At 31.9% G+C, this 19,656-nt stretch overlaps 1 protein-coding gene across 2 annotated transcripts in view; it reads right to left on the minus strand.

Annotated features, from left to right (window-relative positions):
* TBC1D19 (TBC1 domain family member 19) overlaps positions 1-19,656 on the minus strand; it is a 108,634-nt gene that overhangs the window by 67,290 nt on the left and 21,688 nt on the right. Inside the window, exons 4-11 of one of the 2 annotated variants that reach the window (XM_044680775.1) lie at positions 19,166-19,241; positions 13,494-13,568; positions 11,527-11,590; positions 10,515-10,561; positions 8,100-8,210; positions 4,325-4,397; positions 2,383-2,421; positions 1-113 (exon numbers count right to left, since the gene is read on the minus strand). In XM_044680775.1, the coding sequence (XP_044536710.1) occupies positions 1-113; positions 2,383-2,421; positions 4,325-4,397; positions 8,100-8,210; positions 10,515-10,561; positions 11,527-11,590; positions 13,494-13,568; positions 19,166-19,241 (598 nt within the window). The remainder of the gene's footprint in view (positions 114-2,382; positions 2,422-4,324; positions 4,398-8,099; positions 8,211-10,514; positions 10,562-11,526; positions 11,591-13,493; positions 13,569-19,165; positions 19,242-19,656) is intronic. The other variant, XM_044680776.1, reaches the window with a different exon arrangement.

Raw genomic sequence — 19,656 nt, forward strand, 5'->3', positions numbered from 1 at the left:
CTCAGGTTGATTAGAAACATTCAAAATGAGGGCCCACAATTCTGCTCTAAGGGCCGTTGGGCTACCTTGTCTGATATACTGTTGAGCAGCAGCACTATCTTGTTCTGCTAAAACTGCCGAAAGAAAAAAATACCATATCAAGATTTTACTAGAATGTTAAAGTTAATGGAGAAATTTGAAATACATTTTAAGTTATATAACTAGATACAAAAGGCTTAAGTGGTAAGACCATTACTTACTAGTATGCATTGGCTCAGTCTTTTGAACTCAAAAACTTCTTTTTCTTAAAACTAGGTTTATTGGGGGCAGCTGGGTAGCTCAGTGGATTGAGAGCCAGGCCTAGAGACGGGAGGTCCTAGGTTCAAATCCGGCCTCAGACACTTCCCAGCTGTGTGACCCTGGGCAAGTCACTTGACCCCCATTACCTACCCTTACCACCCTTCCACCTATAAGTCAATACACAGAAGTTAAAGGTTTAAAAAAAAACAAGAAAAAAAAACTATGTTTATTCCTAAGGTCTGACATCACACCACACTATAGTTTAATTTTTCTTTCTTTCTCTGGTTTTCCAGTGTGATGGAATAACTTGCTCTTTTCATAATACTACTACTGTCAAGTTTCAAATTGTTCTGTAGTTCCTGTTCTTGGTTACAAGTTTTGGTTTATAATATACTCTGCCTAAGGTCCACCCCATTTGCATGATAGTTTAAGGGATTACTACTCAATGAAAAGATTTTTCAGAGGAACAAAATAATTTTAACCTTCCAGGTCAAATCAAAGCAAGCTTTCCTTTATACTTACTCAAATTAAGTACCTATAATGTTTAAACTGTTTTGAACTTGAGAATTTTCTAGATACTGAGGGGAAAAAATGCCAAAAACGGATAAAGATGAAGATAAGAACATCCAACTAACATTTAATTAAAAGGAACTATTTCATGTAACAGCATGATACAATGTAGGGGTTCTTAATCTTTTCTGGTATAATACTAGTCATAAGGAAGACTAGTAATCCTGTGGAGCCCTTTGCAGAATATTTTTTAATGTGTAAAATGAAATATATAGGATTATAAAAAAACCAATTAAAGTGAAATATAGTTATCAAAATATATAAAAATACACAAACTCAATGACCTATAGTTAAGAAAACAGCATAGAGGAAAGAACTCTGGCTTCAAATACTACCTCTGAAACTTAATTAGCTATATAACCATGGATAGGTGACTTAATTTCCCCAAGACTCAGCTTCTGTATCTGCAAGATGGGAAAGCTAAATATATCTACCTCACATAGTTACTTTGATCAAGATAGTTGGTATAGCTAAAACATTTTGCAAATATTAAATTATGATACAAATTTTAGCTCCTTTCATTACTGTTGTCATTATTATACATACTTAATAAAATCTGTCTTAAAAAAAAGAAACCCCTTTATTCTGTCTTAGAATTCATACTATGTATTGGTTCTAAGGAAGAAGAATGGTAAGGACAAGGAATTAAGTATCTTGCCCAGGGTCACATCTGTGTCTGAGGCCAGATTTGGACCAGGAACCTCTCCTCTCTTGGCCTGGCTCTCTATCCACTAAGTCACCTAGCAGCCCTCTAAAATCTATCTTATTTTTTTTAATGGAAGAAAGATATGGTTAAAGAAAACAAAGCTATATAGAGATCTGGAGATAAAAACTAATGCTAACAAACAAATACAAGATTATCTTTTATTTTGTATTTATGGCAAAAGTTCTACAGAATGAAAATGAAATCCTACAAATAAGATTTTTTAAAAATTACTGCATTTGGCTTTAGGACTCTAACAGCATTAATATAAAACATCTACACTGACATCACAGGCATCTGTGCTTTCAAAAATAAGATTCATCAAAATCAGGAAAAACTTCATTAATCTAAGGGGAAAATATTCCCAAAGGAACTAATAGATGAATCAGTTGTTAAATCTTACTTCTGAGAATAATCATCTAGAAGTGTTAACGTTATATTTTCTCCTGATGCATGTGCATAATTCCCATTAACACTAATGAGATGTGTGTGTGTATCCAAGACAAATGGGCTTCTTTGATTTTAAAATAAAATTCAAAGGTAGCATGAGTTAAATTATTACCACAGAGATATGTGTCTGTGCTTTCTATTTCTTTTTTAGTGAACCAACTGTGCAGTTTTCAGCTGCTATTTTTTTCTAGAGGTAAAATAATAGCCTTTTTGTCTATATACTTTCCATTACATTTTATTATCCCTACTTATATGTGATTACCTTTTTAGATTCTTTACTTTTTAGGGAATAGGTTATTAAATAATGGTACAGAACACAAGCATTTCTTTAGGGAATTCTAAATTCTTAAGAATTTATAAAAATTAGAATTTTAACTTACCTTTTTGTCCAAGCCGTACATGCTCATTTTCAAAAAGCTCTGAGTTTGGAGAGAAAATAATATTATGAGTTGAAAAATAAATGCTCTATAAACATTATGTGTAACTGCTGTCATCCATTTTAGGCATTTAAAAAGGTTGACCATGTTAAAAACATTTATCTCTAGTGACAATGACCATTCTTTTGAATGTAGAAAGTTCCTTTTCTTAAGTTGTCTAAGGTTATATAAAGTTGGAGGTGTCATCTCAGCAACCTCTAAAAATACATGAAAAAGGTAAGTTAAGTTCCCTTTCCTCTCCTCCTAAAATACCTTCTCATATCAATGAAAATAGGAAACATTCTAATAACTGGAATCATCTACTAATTGTGTTATTTTCATACAAATATAGTTTTGATGTAATGATGCATAATGTCATAAGAGTTATTGCTAAGCATTGACCATTAGTGACACTTTTTTCCCCACTGAGAATCTTAGGGTACTGGTAAAGCATAAACTCACCAGAATTCTAACATAACATAAGCATTATTATGAAAAAGATTTGGATATCACAAGTACATTCCTCAAAGTTATAAAAGACAAAAAAAGCACTACCCATGAAAAGAATATTAGCCCTATTCTCCAAAGCTAGTGCCATGACAAGCATGTGTAAGAACAAGTATTTATGTGAGTTTGTAAATATATAAAATAGGACCAGAAGAAAGAAAAACCCCATAGATTTTTATGTCAGATATATATTCTGACCTTTAATGATAGTTTTCTCTCATTATATTTGTAAATAAGCTGAAAATTATGGATATATCAAAGTATGAACAAAAATAATAATTTATGGATGGATTGATTTTAAAGAATTTGAAAGATCCAAGTTCTTTTTAGCTATAATTTAAATCTACAAGTGAAACTTAATTTTTATAAATGAATCATTTTGCAACATTTTCTAATTTTCAGTATTATATTTCAATTTAACCACAGTCATAAGGATAGAAAATTAGACAACCATGATTTAAAACTTAAAAAATAAATTTCTCATCTTCTTTATCCCAAGTAATATTATCAATCTAAAACACAAGCAAAACATTATCATTGAATAAGCAATAATTTAACTCATGTGCAGCAGTTATTGCCTATGTATAATGAGATAACAAAAACTACCATAACAACTAAGTGACATCAAAGTGACATTGAAAAATAAAAAAGACACAGACACTCATAATGAAAACTATTTTTAAGAACTCTCAGAGGATCAAGGAGAAAGAGGAAAAAAACAAAACAAAACCCAAAAGTTCTAGTTCAAATGAATTCCTACCTCCTATAGAGCAATGAAAAGCTTGCCAAAAAAGAAAGATATTCTATATATTTATAGGGTAAAACAAAAAACCCACATATGGGGCAGACAGGAAATTTAATATATTTGGCTTCTTCTGATGGTACCATTTTAGTATAATCAATGTTTACACTAGGACTGTGAAACCATGTCTGTACTAGTAATTAAATGTTGAGGAAAATATCTAGATAAGGCCTATACAATTCTTATTTTTAATCTTATTTTATCTTTAGCAGACATTGGTGTTTACCTAACTTAATGACAATAAGGTCAGTAAAAATGGATAGTGATAATTAGGCAGGGAAAATTGGAGTACAAACAATATAGATTTTTATTTCAAAAAATTAAGTTTGGAAGCCTAATGACTTTTAAAACCACAGGTACAGTCTCTATTACTAATAACTTTCAACACCTGTTTTTAAATTTAAAAGTTTACAAAATCCCTTACAGCTGATAAAGGTTCCATCTGAATTCCTTCTTAATAATAAAATGATCAGAAAAAGCATTTTGATGTTTAAAATAAAATTTTGAGGGACTAATTTAAAATAAGATAATCTTTTAAAAGAAGGCCATTTATTATTATCATTATTATTATATTTCATTTAGCAGCTAAATACTAACCAGGAGGCACTTGTGTAGCATCATCAATACCCAGCTGTCCTGTATTTAAGCTCAATTCAACAAAGAACTCTTTCTGAAAAATAAAAATTAAAAAAACAGGAATAAATAGAGATCTCAGGCTCACTATTCCTAAATATCTCCAAATAAAAAATTCCTTTTCATTAAAAATGAAAAACATTTTCCAGATAATGCTGGGTGCCCTTTTTCTAAAATTGTTATTTAGTGTTAACTAACTTTTAAAATAATGTAAAGAACAGAGATAATACAAAGGCATCCTGTTATGGCAGTTTCATGCAAATAATTCATATTTTAAGGGATGAGAGAAATTCACACATACTATTTTTTTAAAATAGTTCTCCCATCTAAATGGTTTTTCTATTTTCCTGATTCTATTTTAAAAACAACAACAAAGTTTAATTTTATGCCTTCCTATTTCCAAGCATTTCCCCTCCTGATCCTGATTTTATGTCTATTATGAACAAAGTAAGGTGAAGGTCAGAGGAAAAATAATTAACAATCCCTAAACAGTCAAATCTTTTCCACCTAATTTTTCTTTCCCTAACAACTTATTTTTTTTAAAGAAGAGTTTTAAGGTTTACAAAATGCTAACCTAGCTACAGTCTTTTGAAATAAAGTGTCATTATCCTTATTTTGCAGGTAAAGAAACTGAAGCTTCAAGCAGTTTAATGCCCTATCCCCTAGTCAAATACGTAGCAAGTAATGGAGCCAAGTCCTGAATTCAGGTTTTCTAAACAGTTTCAACAGTACTTCTCAATTTAATTACCTGAGATGATTATTGTAAAGAACTACTATTTTCTCTTAATGGATCTTATGGAGATCTTCACTAATATAGTACCTATCACTTTCTACACAATGGTATGAATTATTCCTCGCCAAGTAGAAGGCTTAAATTATAATTTAATAATGAGAAGTAATTAATTAGACAGCTAATATCTAAGATTATATGAATTTTTTTGCTAGGTATAATGAAATCAAAAGTATTGTGAAAATGAAGACAAAGAACATTTGCTCCCTGGACATTCTCTTATAATTCATGAAGAAAGTAATCACATTCATCTTGAATAATTTTTCTTCTGAAATTTCTAAAGCATGTTAATCATAATATGCATGTTTTCATTATATCCTAGTTTCATAAATTAGTTTTCATCTGCTATTTAAAAAGTTTTCCATAGCTACATATCTTGGAACACTAAGATCTCAGAAAATTCAAGGATATGTGGTACACAGAAACAGGCTTATGTATACCACATAGAAGCCCAGAGTAGCACTGACAATTATATGTGAAAAGTAACAAAATGTGGCATCGAGGATGGGTACAGTTAGTAGAAGGAAAAACTGGTCATGGAACACAAGTGAAGAATTAGACAGACAGTGTGATGTTGCAGATAGAATACTGGGCTTGGACTCGGGTAAAGCTGAGTTTGAAACCCAGGTCAAACATTTTCCAGCTGAGTGTCCTTGAGATGGGACCCCAGGTTCCTTTGTCTCCGAGTCTCAGTAGCTTCATCTGTGAAATGAAGATAATACTTTTAACTAATTCACAGTGTTATGAGGTTCAAACCTATAATTTCATTGGTATAAAGAATTTCTAGATGAAGTACCATCTCTTCATTCTAGAGTCTTAGAAATTTGCCCAGAATAGCGATGTTAAACTCAGATTAAAAAAAAAAACAACACATCTCTGACTATAGCTCTTAGAAAATGATAAATTAATCTTATCTGTATTATATTTTATTTTTATTTGCTTTGTTAAATATTTCCTAGCTACATTTTAATTTGGTTCCAGGCCCACTGTCAGGGTCCATGCAGCCCTGCCACTTAAGATACTTCAGGGCTTAGAGCCCTACAGGTTAAGTGCCCAAAAGTCACAGAGCCTAAATCCTTTCCAAGGTACTATCCATTGTGGCATGTTGCCAACAGTGTTTCTGTATGAGAAAATCTTTCTCTATAACAAAGTATACAGTCTTTCTGGAAAAGAAAGAGCTAGCTGATGCTGCAAAGGATAGGGTGCTAGGAGTCAGCAACACCTAAATGAAAATTCTACCTCAGCCACTTACTATCTATGAGACTGTGGACAAGTCACTTAACTGCTGTCTGTCTCTTATTTCCTCATCTATAAAATGAAGGAATTGGACTCAATAGCCTCTAAGGTTCCTTCTAGTTCTAAATCTACAATTCTTTAATCAAGTAGTTTTAATCTAAAAGTACAAGTTATTATTATTTTATTCTAAATGAAGTTCTAATAAAAAAAAATTATCCAAGGACATTTGTTATCCTACTACTGTTTCTTTCTTCCTGTTATCCAGTGAATAAAACTAGATAATGGATTTTTGTATTTGAATGAAAGAGTTGGGATGCAAGCTCATCTGTAAACTCACTGAAAGCATCTTCAGTTCAACTCTAGTAGCAGACAAGATGGCAGAGATGATATCTATAGCCTCCAAGTGGCATAATGACTTGATTTCTTCAAGAGTTGATATATTTTGGGATGACTGAAGTTGTGAACGTTTCATAGAGAGTATATACATACAAGTAATTGATATATATTTAGAGGGATTATTTATGTTCTCATTTTTAGATGATAAAATATATTGAAAGAAAAATAAGAAAGAAGAAGAAAGAAAAATCAAACTATGGTGAAAACCCTGAATTCCTTGATAGACAAACATTTATGCATTTATTTTTTAGAAGTGAATCAATTCTTTAAAAAAAATTTAAGCAAATCAACTCTTTCAGAAATACTAATATACTTAATATTTAGTAATCTAATGGAAATAATGTAAATCTTGAATAATCTAATTCATTTAAAAGGTCACTAATATATAGTCCTAAAAATTAAACTGAATGTAGGCTCAGAGCCCATTATTATTACTGATGGTTTCTTACCATAATTTCATTTTTCTTCTTTAAAAACAAAAATATGAATTCATCTGTTTTAATCCAGGATAAGACTAAGTAATTTGGGGTAAAGCCTAACTAGAGTTGGGAGATATTTTTCTAATAGGAAAATAAATGTTAACAGTTTTTAAATGAATAATTAAAAATAATTTTTATCTTAGTGTGATCCAACTAAAACATTTAAAATAAAATAACTTTTTAGTTCTGAAGTATCAAAACTAGATTGAGTCCGATAATCTTAGGATGTTTTACACTTTTTTCACTTCATTTTTAATGAAGCATATATATTTTATTCATAAGAGGAAGAAATGCTTTTTACCATCAACTCAATTTCAACTGTGTGAAGACAAGAACAAGATGCTGTAGCATTCAATAACCACACAAAAATCCTGAAAACAAGAACCATACTTTAAAAGTAATTCCTTACCTTATTGATGAAATCAGTAACATAAATAACCATACAGATTCAGTATCCAAATATAGAAACAATGCCAAAATTGATGCTATAATTTCCAAATATCAATATTCATAAAGTCATGTAGAAAACAACATTTATTCTTAGAAATCATTTTATTATAGTTCAAGATTCCATTATAGTTAAGATGGATACTTTTTTGGCCACAAAATGCAAACCAAATTTTAGCTAATTTGAAAATGTGCTAAATACCAGTGAAAAATAGAAATTCTTTATTCCTAAAGGAAAAGTATATATAAATCCAAGAGAAATCCAAAAACTTTGGGTCTACTCATTTAAGTGACTAATTTTATTCATGTTTCAAATATATTATATATATAAATATTTAGCTTAAAAATGTGCATGCTTTTAAGAGATTATTTATAAATAACTTTCACTTACCAATTCAGAGATATATTTTACTTTCAGAGGAACCTGAATTAAGCCCAAATGAGTTTTAAAATTAAGATGTTCACCATTTTCATAATTTGGGTTGCGAAGATTAATTAATACCTTTCAAAAATACAACAAAATTAGTCATTATCAGTATGAATTATTAGATTTCAAATACAACTAGCTCATAGTACAAACTTATTAAATGGCTAAGTATTACAGTATGCAAAAAATCTGATCATCTAACAAAATTACAAACTTGAATTTAAAATATAAATAAAACACATTTCAAAGTTTTTACTTTTTTCCTAAAACATAAGAATTTAGTTATAAATAGGAATGTGTTAATTGCATGGATAATGAAATGTGAGAACAGGTTTTCAGTAAAAGGGACTGTAAAATCTCTCCATCTTCCTCAATAATTTTAAAAATAGGATTGACAATCACTTAATCAGGAAAGTATAAGTGTACCCACAAGGTTGTGAGGGTAGAGGCGGCTCAGATAACCTTGAGAATTCCTTTCAGACCTAATTAAAATTAACAAATTTAGTTTAGAATACCATGTTTCAAATAACATTTACGTCACCAAAATTGAAAAAAGAATTATTTTGATAACTTATAAGTATGAATAATACTAAAAATGTTTCATTAATTGACATTAATTAACTTGCTATTTCAACTCTATTACATTTAATTTCACTAACTGTGTTTTAAATAATATAAAAAATTGGGGCAGCTTGGTAGCTCAGTGGATTGAGAGCCAGGCCTAGAGACAGGAAGGTCCTAGGTTCAAATCTGGCCTCAGACACTTCCCAGCTGTGTGACCCTGGGCAAGTCACTTAACACCCATTGCCCACCCTTACCACTCTTCCACCTATGAGCCAATACACAGAAGTTAAGGGTTTTAAAAAAATTTTTAAATATATATTAAATAATATAAAGATTAACATTCAGGAACCTAATTCTTAAATATATAATAATGAAAGTTTCTTTTTGGTAAGAACCATGCATTACACTTATATATCCTATAGCATAGTGACATATAGTTGGTACTCAATAAATACCTAAAAAATTATTGATGAAAACATAAATCCTAATGTACAAAAATGAGAAAAAACTAACCTAATTTTATTTACTTTCTTAATTCAGAAATATATGACATTGTGAAAATGGTCAATCATATAATTATTTATTATATGCCTATAATGTTTATGAGACATTCAATTTAAGATGTCTAATAGGTAATTTGGAAGATCAGGAAAAGCTTCATGAAAAAAGTTATACTTAACAAGTATTTTGAAGGAAGAGAGAGGTTCTAAGAGATAAAGGCTAATACCAAATACTAAAATACCAAATATTAAAATACCAAACATGGGGGCCAGGACAAATATAGAAGTATGAGATGGAATGTGGAGTGTGAGGATCAGTGAGACAAGTTTAGTTGGATCAGAGTATACAAGTCAGACTGGTAAGATTGGTTGGGACTAGGTTTCCTAGGATCTTATTTGATCCTTACAATAATCCCTGTCAAGTAGGTATTAAAAGTTTACATGATTGCCTAAGCTTATATTTTGCCACTGCTTTGCTTATAATATCCAAATATATATATAATAGGGGAATATTATCCTTTTCCTTATTCTCATCTCTGTTTACTCTCCATCAGGGAATATTATTCACTTCCATTACTTCAGCTATTAGCTATGACTTACAAACAAGGCTATAACCCAGGATAATGAGATATAAAGGGTACATGCTTCCTCTTTGTATTGGCACCCATTTTGTACATGATGACTAAAATGATCACACCTTCCTTTGTGGTATTCTCCTGGCATACATTTCATCCCCAGAGTCATATCATTGTGTCCCCTCTCTCTTGAGGTCTACCTTCCCCAATTAATCTAAGAACAAGAGATGGACTGAGAGATGACTTCACCTCTGCATCAGATGTCAGAGAGTTCTCTGTATTTCCAGTCTCTTCCCCCTACCTGAGCACTGAATTTGCTCTATACTCAAGAATTACAAGTTAATGGCCTTGGCTCAGGTATAGAATCATCTAAACTACTCTGAGCCTCATTTCCATTATCTCAAGCAGTCTGCTGGATACATAGATGTCCTACTGCACCTCAAATTTAGAAATCCAAAACGGAACTCATAATCTTCTTTCCCTAATCCTGACCAATCTCCCAATTTCTCTTTCTGACTAACTGGATTACTTCTTTCTGTACAAGGATATAGTAGTTGGTTTTTTGTTTGTTTGTTTTTCGGAAAAGATAAACCATTATTAGTTTATAAAACTAGTATCACTATTTTCTCGATCGGTTTATATTTTCTATTCCCTTTCCAAACCCCAAACATTTTCTATTCTTCACCAGGATTTAAACCACATTATTTTCTTATATATTTTTTCCATTTATTAGTATTTACCTCAAGAAAATCTTTAGGAGCATAAACGGGTCTGAAAAGGCTCAAATCTAGAATGAGAAAGATTGAAACAAAACTTCACTTAAAACCTTAATTGAGCATTAACATTAATCAACTACATGAATTTGATTAATACTATTTTATAATGTTATTATACAAACAGATGATAGAAGTCCTATGTCACAACCAAAAAAATAACTTTTACCCCTCCATAAATTTGTAAGGGCTCATTTATATAAATTTGAATTGATAAAATATCAAACTAACAAATAGCAAAAAACAACTTTAAGTGAGGGCAATATATTTTTCTATTTTATTAAAGTTAGTTATATATACCAGACCTAAGTCATAAAACCATAAACATAAACAAAGTTGTTTTATTTAAACAACACCAAAAACTGTTTTTATAAAGCCTTTTATTGCTTACAAAGAGATTTCCTCACAATAAACCTTGGTTAGGTAGTATGTTGTCCCTATTTTATATGTAAAGAAAATAAACTGCAAAAAGTGATTAAATGACTTACACATGGTTACACAGTGAATAACTGGCAGAGCCCAGATAAAAACAAGGATTTGTATTAGCCAAATCTACTGCTTTTTCCATTATTTCACATTATTTTTAAAAAAAGCTTGGAAAATGCCAGTTTATATCATGTTACTTAACAGATCTTTAAAATACAAACTAACTCTCTGAAAACATTCACTTTGAATATGTATGGACCTAGAAGTTAGAAATTTTTAAAGATTCAATGATAAATTCTCAAAATTGCTTAGGATAATATGTTAATTTGGTTAGAATTTTTAAAAGGTAGAATAAAAAATAAAAATACATACTAGATATGTATGCATACATAAACTTACATATATAATTTCAATTATATAAATTTAATAGGTATGAAAATAAGCCTCTAACTTTCCCAAATAAGTGTTACATATGCTATTTTAAATTCATAATTTTGGACAAAAGAATTTTGTATTGCTCTTTCCACTTAAGGAAAAAAATAATTTTACATACCTGGTTCATCAGTTCCCATTTCATTCCATTTGTTGAGAAGTTCCTTTTGCTCTACAACTGGTCTCTTTGGGGGAAAAAAAGATTATTTTGCAACTTAAAAAACTTTATGAAGTTTAGCAATGACTCTGAAAACAAATATTTTCTCAAATTGTTGTCCTAACATGAGAATAAATTTTATTGTAGATAGTGACTTTGCTAATTAACTTAGAGACTTCTTTTTTACTTTTCACTCTGTCTCTGTCTAGCAAAGTCCTATCAAGTAAAATTTCAGTAACTGTACCACCAATTACTATTATATAAAATCTACTTCCTTGCCAATAAATCAGTTTCTATAATAATGGTAGCAGTTATATTGATTAGCTCTTTTCAGACTCCTCATATTCCTGAAAAGATTTGTAATTCCCAGTGCTGCTCTAGTACTGAGTAGATGCTATTTCTGGTACTACCAATGTAATATTAGAGACATTCTCATAATGCCTGAATTTTTCACACCTGAGTACCAGACAAGGAAGCACCACAGACAGGGGACACTAGGCTTAGGATTTAATAATAGGAAGAAGAAAAGTAATAGCTACATAAGATAATACATCTTTAGAGAAATTGTCTTATGCTTAAGTAAATGGATTTTCTTCAGTGATGGAAGGAAGGTACTTAACAGTTATTATGTTAGGTGATTATAAGCTGGATACACAATGAGATTACATAAACTGCTAAAAACAGCCACCATGGAATATCCAGGCTGAATTCAGATTCTCAGTGGTAGAATGAGCCTAGCTAGTAGTACTTAGGAAAGGGTATGGGGAGCACCAAGTAGCTACTGCACTAGGATTTGTAGTTATGGTTACACTGTTTCTAAATGGGCTATATAACTCTAGGTTATTTTTTTTAAAGGCCAAATTATCAGAAGGATTTGACAGAGAAAGAAGGATTGAGGGTTTGGGGGAAGTTGGTTGGTTTACAGAATTTATGTTGAAGGCAAAAAGAACAGTGTTGACTGATATGTTTTAGCCTACAACATAAAGTTATAGATCTTCTCCAACAGAGGAACTTTGATAGAAAGAGAAGTCAATTTTGAGTCAGAGGACATAGATTTATAACCTGAGTCTTACTGACTCTTATGTGTCTGTTTGTCTATCTATGTATCTTAGACAGACATACAGACACTTACCTTCCATCTTAGAATCAATACTAAGTATCAGTTGGTTTCAAGGCAGAAGAGCAGTAAAGGGCTAGGCAATTGGGGTTAAGTCACTTGCCCAGGGTCACATAGGAAGTCTATTAGCCAGATCTGACACTATCCTCCACTGCTACCTAGCTGCCTCCGTAATGCATGTTCTCATCATATATAGGTGTATATAAGCCACTAAAGGGCATCACTTTTATCTTTCCTCCTTCTCTTTTGACTCTTTTCTCTTTTACTCAAAATGAAATGGCAGATAGATGTGGTTATAGTTGAGGAAACATGGTGAAATTTCATAAGGGGAGAATGATTCTAGTTACTTTTTCCCTAACTCAATCTATGGTTTATAATATTTTGTTTAATTTTTTATGATAACAGTAATACTACTAGTCCTCATTTCTGACTAAGGGAATCAAAAATGAAAGTGGCATATCTAAAAGGCGGACAATATATACATTTACATTATCCATGGCTTAAAGATTCCATGATTAAGATGACTCATCTGTGGGGGAAAAAATGAAAAAAAAGGTACATATTTCCACTTAAGAAACTATTTTTAAGAAGAAAAAGTATGTCATAAAACATTTTTCTAGTATCCACAGAAGATTGAATTGCCATTCCTTATGAAAATTCACCCATAGTTTTCTCAAAAGAAATTGTTATACTCTTTGAACAATACAGAGAAATATGTATTTCTTCTAGCTATGCTCTAACTATTCTTATGGAACCTTCCATGAATATTAACTTTCCTTTAAATATATATCAGCAATAAAGCTGGTAATAATACCTTTCGTGCCAGTGGGATACTTAGTTCGGTACACATACTATTCAGACTCTTCAAAATTCTTTTCTCCCAACTTCCCTGAAATATACAACAAAATTTAGTTCATTAAAATATGATTCATATGAAAGATCTATGGAAAGGAAATAGAGAACAGAAATATTTTTAAATGGTGGTCAGTTATCTTAATTTTGTTAATAAGACATATTGGTAATTGAAAGAACATTAAATTAAGTTTTAAACATTTTTTGAAATGTTTGATGAAAATCAATTATTACTGAATCATTAGCAATATCTTGTTGTTTCAATACAAATAGCAAATTATTTGATTTTATTCTTCACATGGAATATATTAGGTCACAACATAAGCTGTCACTGCAAAGGTTTTTTGTTATACTTTAAAAATTTATCTAAAGAGTAACAGAACATTATGACTATCAATTCATGGAGATTCAAAGAAATAAAAGTTAAATAAATAAAAGCAAAGAGTAATTAAAATTCAACTACTTAGAGAGAATGTTTCCATTAGATTTCCTTTCTATATGTTAGTTATCAATCAATTGGCAAACATTTATTAAGTATCTATTCTATGCTAGGCATTGTGGTGGGCCCTGGAGTTACAAAGCCAAAAGTGAACAAAAAAATGATACCAGCAAACAGGATTTGGGATTGAGAAAAGCTTCATATAGAGTTTGAGCTAATCCTTGAAGGAAACCAAGTATTTGAAGACATCTAGGTGAATTAGGAGTGCATTCCAGTCAGTGAAGATATTCCCCAAAACATACGATGTGTACAGGGGATGTCTAATTATGTGTGTAATTATCATGAAAATGTAAATTAAGTTCAGGTAGTAGAGGTCTTTAAAATCCCAAATAAAGAGCTTGCACTAAATCTTAGAGATAATAGGGAGTCACAGATTTTTGTAGATTAGGAAGTAACATGATCAGATCCTCTACTTTGGGAAAATCACTTTGATCTCTGAGAAGGATAAATAAGAGAGAGGAGACAAATGAGGCAGAGAGATTAAGAGGTTATTTCAAAAGTCTAGAGCAGTGATGGGCTAAGTATGGCCCACGGGCCAGATGTGGCCTCTGAAATGTTCTATCTGGCTGCCTGACATTATTCCTAATCTGATGAATACAATGAGTAGGATACAATACAATGAAACTTAAAAAGAGTTGCCTTAAAAACAGACTGACAGATGAGCATTTCCTTTCCTTTGGCCCCCTCTTTAAAAAGTTTGCCCATCACTCATCTAGAGCAAGAGATGATAACGGCCTAAAATAGTAGTGTTCCTGTAGATGGAGAGAAGAGAATGGGTGGAAGAGATATTGTGGAAGTGGAAACAAGATTTGGCAACTGACTGGTTATGTAGAATAATGAAATAAAGCACAGTGATGATAGACTTAGGGAACATAATGAAACATATTCTTATTGAACATAACCAGCCAGGAATTTGTTTTGATTGAGATAGTCTGATGGGAGATTATATGAAAAGAAAAAAGCATACAAAGACAAAGTATATAAAGGACAAACTGAGCATAGNGAAGACCTTCACCACCCTAGACTGGTTAAATCCCAATCACTCTTTAAGTGCCCATTTTATTTACCATCATACAAAGGCTTCTGTAAGAAGGTGAGAGTGTTGCAGAGACTTAGAGGAAGCCAGAGCAAGCAAGGAGGTAGATATGAGAAGTGATAAGGTTCTAGGCACAGGGGACAGCTGGTAAAAATGCTGTCAGAAGACAGAGGGTTTGGTACAATAAACAACAAAAAGGCTGGTGTCACTGGACTAGAGTAAATGGAGGGCACTAATATGAAAGAAAACTGAAAAGGAAGAAAGGAACCAGAGCATGATGGGATTTAATTTTATCTTCTAGGTAATAGGGGTTGATAAGGTCAGATTTTGTTTTAGGAAGATTAACTTGATAGCTGAGTGGCAGATGGACTAGAGTTAGGGAAAATATATGAGTCAAAGAGACCAACTAGAAGACCATTAAAATAGTACATGTGCTAGGTGATGAGGGTCTGCACTTGGGCAGTGGCAGTGTCAGAGAAGATAGGACTTAACAAATGATAAAATATGATAAGTGAGAGTGAGGAGTCAAAGATGATACCCAGATTGCAAGCTGAGTTAAAAGTTGGATTATAGCACCATCAAAAGTAATAATTAGGTGGCTCAGTGGATTGAAAGCTAGGCCTAGAGGCAGAAGGTCCAGGATTTAAATCTGGCCTCAGGCGCTCCCTAGCTGTGTAACTCTGAGCAAGTCACTTAACCAACTTAGCCCTTACCACTCTTCTACCTTGGAACCAATACACAGAATTGATTCTAAGATAGAATTTAAGGGTTTTTAAAAAAAAAGTATTAGGGAAATTCTAAGAGGGCAGGATTCAGTGGGAAAAGGTAATCAATTTAGTTCTGGATATAGAGCACTCCAGCTCAAGGTGTCTAATAGAGAGTTGGAGATGTAAGACAGGAAGTCTAAAGAGAGGATAGAGGCAGACAAGTAGACCCGAGATTAATAATTAAAACAATGGGATCTAATGAAGTTACCAAGTAAAACAGTTCACAAGGAGAAGAGATGAGGGAAAGGACAGAATCTTGGAGGTTATCCATATTTAGGGCAACATGGATAAAGGTAATGAAAATCATCTAATGAGAAAAATAAGACAAGTTGAGTTTTACTGAGCTTTACACATCTTTTGAAATGCCAAGAAGGGAACTTTGCATACGGTCAGAAACTTAATAAACAATTGGTGAAAGAACAAAACAAGAAATTAGAGTAGTGGGCAGCTAGGTGGCTCAGTGGATTGTGAGCCAGTCCAAGAAAGGAGGTTGTTGTTCAAATCTGGCCTCAAGACACTTCCTAGTTGTGTGACCCTGGCAAGTCACACAAAAGAAATTTAAACTGGCAAATTATTTAATAGACAATGAGGGGAAAGTAAGCTTGTAGGTTGAGAACAGTAGGCATCAGTACAAAATGTAAAGGAAGCAATGGTTTCTAGCCCCTCAAGACTTGCAAAATAAATAAGAACTTTAAACATTGATTAAAAGGAAAATGAACAGTGACTATCCTTTTACATTAAAAAATTTTAATATAGGAAGACATTTACCTTTTATTGTAACCTACTTCCTGTATAAATGAAATTACTATAACTTACATTCACTTTCCATTACAAGTGATATCTGCAGTATTGACTCAAAGGATTTCAAATAGCTTCATATGTATTTTCTATGTCATGAATATCAAAAGCTTAGACCAAAAAAAAAAAAGAATGCCAGTGAATCAACAAAATCTTTTGAATGACTGTTGGTAATATGTAATCATCTTTTAATATGCCTGTGACAAATAAGAATTTTTTAAGTCCTATCAATTTCTCCCCGTTACTTAGCATTGTAAAAAGGCCTTTGGACTTTGTAGATGTTACAAATTAGTCTTTGCTTCTTCCTCAAAACAACCATGCTCAATTGGAAAAACCGGTTTTAAGAAGGGATTCTAATATCTTTTGGCCAAAAGAAACTGTGAACATTCTAAAAATTAATAATAAATTCTAACTAAAACCTTGATCAACATTAGAACTTGGACAGTCATATTTTTCTACAAAATAAGTATGTAAAATTAGATTTCTCTTGTATGTGTTCATAATAAACATAAAAAGGCACTAACTAGAAATTCTACATATCTCCCACTTCCCTTTGTAACACAAGATAGCTCTACCACTCCTCATCTATAGAATGAAGTGGATGAACCAGAAGAATTGTTATGATCCTTATAACTCTAACATTTAATGATTTTATGAACATAAACACTTTTACAATCATTGCATCAAGGAACAAAGAACTAAGTAAGTAAAGCTTTAGCTGAAATTACTGGCAATTAATTCCATCTAAATTTCATTATCTTTCTGATGTCTTGGCTCAAAAAAGATCTATTTCACTTCAGATAAAAATTCTATGTATCACATTTATTCCATGATTATCAGATCTGCAAGCAACACCAAGTTACATTGGATAGCTGACATACTGAGTTATAGTCAGGATTCCACCAAACTGTCCTAGATATTAAAAAAAAAAAAAAGATGCTAACAGGAAAGTAAAGAAATGTAACTTGGGTTACAAGTCAAAATAGGGAGAAAACTCCAACATGGGATAAAAAAAAATCAACCTTCCCAAGTGTAATATGGAGGAGATGTGGCTAGGAAAAAGGCCTCATAGAAAAAAAAAATGTAGATTTTTTTTAAAAAGAAAAAAGAAATTCAATGTATCTTAAAAAGTCAAAGGAGAAATTTTGAATATAATCAAACTATGTCAACTTGACCTTTTCTAGGAATTTGCTAAAATACAAATACAATAATACTTTGATACTCCAGGGGAGTGTAAACTCATCAATGTGGGTATTCTTTCCAATGAAATGAAAATGAAAATGAAAATAGCTAGCATTTACATAGTGCCTTAAGGTTTAAAAAGTACTTTACAAATATTATTTATTTTGACTTCATAACAACCCTGGAAGTTAAATACTATCAGATAAGGAAACTGAGGTAGGCAGAGTTTACAAGACATGTCCAGGATCATACAGCTAATAAGAGAGGCAATATTTAAACTCAGGTCTTCCTAAGTCAAAAACCAGTGCATTATGCAATACACTATCTAGCTGTCATGCACACCTAACCCTGTATGATTCTTATCCATCCTCTTCAAAAAATCCTCCAAATATAGGCCTCCAACATGCTTAGGGACTTCCTCTAGTATTCTTGACAATAAATAAATCCATAAGCATTTATTAAGCAACTACCATGTGCCAAACATTGTGCTAGTTGCTGGAGATACAAAATAAAATAAAAAATAATACAATTCCTGCCATCAAGGCCCTTCCTTTTTATTGGAGAAAACAATGTAAACACAGACAAATAACAGGAACATATATAAACAAAGCAAACACAAAGCATCTTTGGAGGAAGGGGGCTAGCAGGTAAGAGAATCAAGAAAAATCTCAAGAGGGAATTGGCAACTGAGTTCAACTATGAAGTCATCTCTGGGTTCTAAGAGGTGAAGGAAAAAACAGAGGGAAAGCCTGCTTGGAAAAGGAGATGTAATGTGTACAAGGATCAACAAATAGGCCAGCCTGATGAGAATGCAAAAAGTGTGAAGGAGAGAAATCTAGAAAGACTCCAAAAAGCTTCAAATGTTTCAAGACTGTCCTGAACATCAAACTCATCCTCAACCTCATTCATTTTCATATTCATGCACATGCGCATGCGCTCGCGCTCTCTCTCTCTCTCTCTCTCTCTCTCTCTCTCTCTCTCTCTCTCTCTCTCTCTCTCGTGTTACTCTCTCCCTCTCCCTTTCTTTCTCCCTCTTTTCTTCTCTTTCTCTTCTACATTTTTTGTTATATTTAAAATCTCATAGCAATATACTATGGGATTTTTTTCTCCCAATTTCCCTAGGTGTTGCTATAGTTATTGGTTCTAAAGTTTTGACAAGAATAGTTAAACAGACACAAAATATTTTTTAGCTATATTGCTCATACCTCAGTGTTTGCTCATAGCTGCTCTTACCAAGTTTTCGCATAATGAAAAGATAGGATGTACTTATAAGATGAGTAAAGGTTTTTCACTTAATTTGGTGGGGAAAAATATGTATGAATGTACATTTAGGTAAGCAAATAATAGCTAACCTGTGCTTTTCTCATATATACCAAAGGTTCTTTTAGATGTTCAGGGGGTGCTGCTGGATGTCTAGGTAAAGGAAACCTGTAAAAAAATACATAAAAGGAGATTAAAGGTTTATATTACTTGTGACAGTTTGTGGATTCTGTAGATTTTTTAGAGTATTCTTATTACTACAATGTACAATATCAATGAAATAGGATGTTTATCAATAGTACTAAGAGCAAGATGCAAAGCAAGATGCTAATAAATTTTTGTGTTTTATCTTAGTAACAGTAACTGAAATTTTCATACAATATTAAAGTTTGCAATGGACTTTTTCACTTTCAGAATAAGTCAAGAGAAATCTTCTGTTCTGGGATGAATTTTAAAAGAAGTAATGTCAAGTGAAAGCAATTCTCTAAAGCTTTCTACTTTGCCCTAAGAGTTGGGAGAAAATGATCATAGTAAGACATTTCAAAGGGGAAGTTAAAATTTTGGGCTTTCCCACCAAACGAAA

This window comes from Gracilinanus agilis, chromosome 6 (assembly GCF_016433145.1).
Source record: "Gracilinanus agilis isolate LMUSP501 chromosome 6, AgileGrace, whole genome shotgun sequence".
In the NCBI taxonomy this organism is placed as follows: Eukaryota; Metazoa; Chordata; class Mammalia; order Didelphimorphia; family Didelphidae; genus Gracilinanus; species Gracilinanus agilis.